Raw genomic sequence first — 1,495 nt, 5'->3', positions numbered from 1 at the left:
TCCGGTCTCCATGGCGGCGGTGTTACTGGGTGAGTGAGGACGCTGGTGGCTCTTGAGGAAGCCCGGTGTTTTAAAAAACGGACACGCTCAAACCCTCCTCGTGTTTCTCCAAGCGGAGGGCATCGGTGATGATGGGTGGGAGGGCATCTTCATCACCACCACCACCACCATCATCATCATCACCATGGCTCTAGTCCACAATGTCTCTCTTTGTGTCAGCAAGGACAAGATAAGTGGAAGTGATGACATTCCACTGTTTTAAAGAGAGGGGGGGTGGGGCACTGTGGTGTGTGTGTGTGTGTATGTGTGTGTGGTGTGTGTGTGTGTGTGTGTGTGTGCTTGTGTGAGGGTAGGGCATCCTTGGGATTTTTAAAAGCTGTTTACTTTGGCCGATGTGATGAGTATTGGGGGTTGGGGAGGATGAGGAGCAGGAAGTCCAGATCCAGGGTCTAATCCAAGCCCAGGGAACAGGTGCAGGAACACCCCTATTTAGAGACAAGATGGTCCGGTCTGCGACACTCTGGACTTGAGGAGAGGGAGTTGGACTGGTCCTGGAGGGTGGGTGGTTGGAAGGCTTGGCAGTGATGGGCCAGTTCAGCTGGACCTGGTGGAGGCTAGCATCTCATTGGTCCTCCCAGCTGCAGAGGTGGATCTTGGGTAATAAAATGGCTGGTTCTTTGGGTTGATAGCTCCTTTAGGAGGAAGCATAAAAAAGGACATAAGGTACAGAGATACAATACCTATGATGCCTGCAACCAACAAATCTGTATCATCATCATCATCTTCACATCCCTCACCTGAAGGTCTGTGTGTGTGCAGCGCATAGCCCACTGGCTTTTATTCATGTCAAACATCTAAAATGCAGAGTTTCTAACTGTTAGGACCGGTGCCCTTTGCCTTAGAGAGCCGTGTGGGGGGAGGGGGAGGGGCCAGTCTGTCTCAGCTACTGTATGCCAGGCTGATAGGCTCTGCCTGGCCCCGTCTCCACGGAAACCAACACTCTTATCTCCCAGATTACAGCCTTTCAGTTTCAGGTCAAACGGTAGGAAGGGGGCCACACACACGCGCGCGTATACACATACACACGCGTACACCGAGGCACAAACACTTACACACACACACACACACAAAGTCACACACACACAGAGGCCCCAGCCTCAGATCGCTGGGATATCGTCGAGAGAAATTACATCAACAATGAAATTTGTCCGACGCCCGTGGAGGAGACAACCTTGACAAGCGGCGTTACAAGACCGCCCCGCCTGTCTGACTGACTCGACGTCCTGGCAACGCAGCGCTTACTCACACAGATAACAAGGAGCAGGCCAGGGTCACATCGAAACTGGAGAACGGGGCTTGAGTGAGCTTGACTGGCGAAACGGAAGAGAGCCTGGGTACCTCTGACACGCTGGGCTGGTCGAACCCAACCAGACTGTAATCTGAAAGGGTTGTCCGATACAACTTTCTAAAGGTCTGATATTGTGTTAGCAAAGTT

At 52.3% G+C, this 1,495-nt stretch overlaps 1 protein-coding gene across 1 annotated transcript in view; it reads right to left on the bottom strand.

The window, feature by feature from the left end:
* Positions 1 to 622: 622 nt before the first annotated feature.
* Positions 623 to 1,495, bottom strand: part of LOC311322917 (cell adhesion molecule CEACAM5) — a gene marked incomplete at both ends in the record, with an annotated part of 14,255 nt that continues 13,382 nt past the window's right edge. The window contains one exon of the mRNA XM_084455035.1: positions 623 to 692. Within this exon, the coding sequence (XP_084311161.1) occupies positions 623 to 692 (70 nt within the window). The remainder of the gene's footprint in view (positions 693 to 1,495) is intronic.

This window comes from Borostomias antarcticus (assembly GCF_949987555.1).
Source record: "Borostomias antarcticus genome assembly, chromosome: 21".
Lineage (NCBI taxonomy): Eukaryota > Metazoa > Chordata > Actinopteri > Stomiiformes > Stomiidae > Borostomias > Borostomias antarcticus.
The sequence above is the reverse complement of the archived record's forward strand: the minus strand, read 5'-3'. Positions and strand labels throughout refer to the sequence as shown.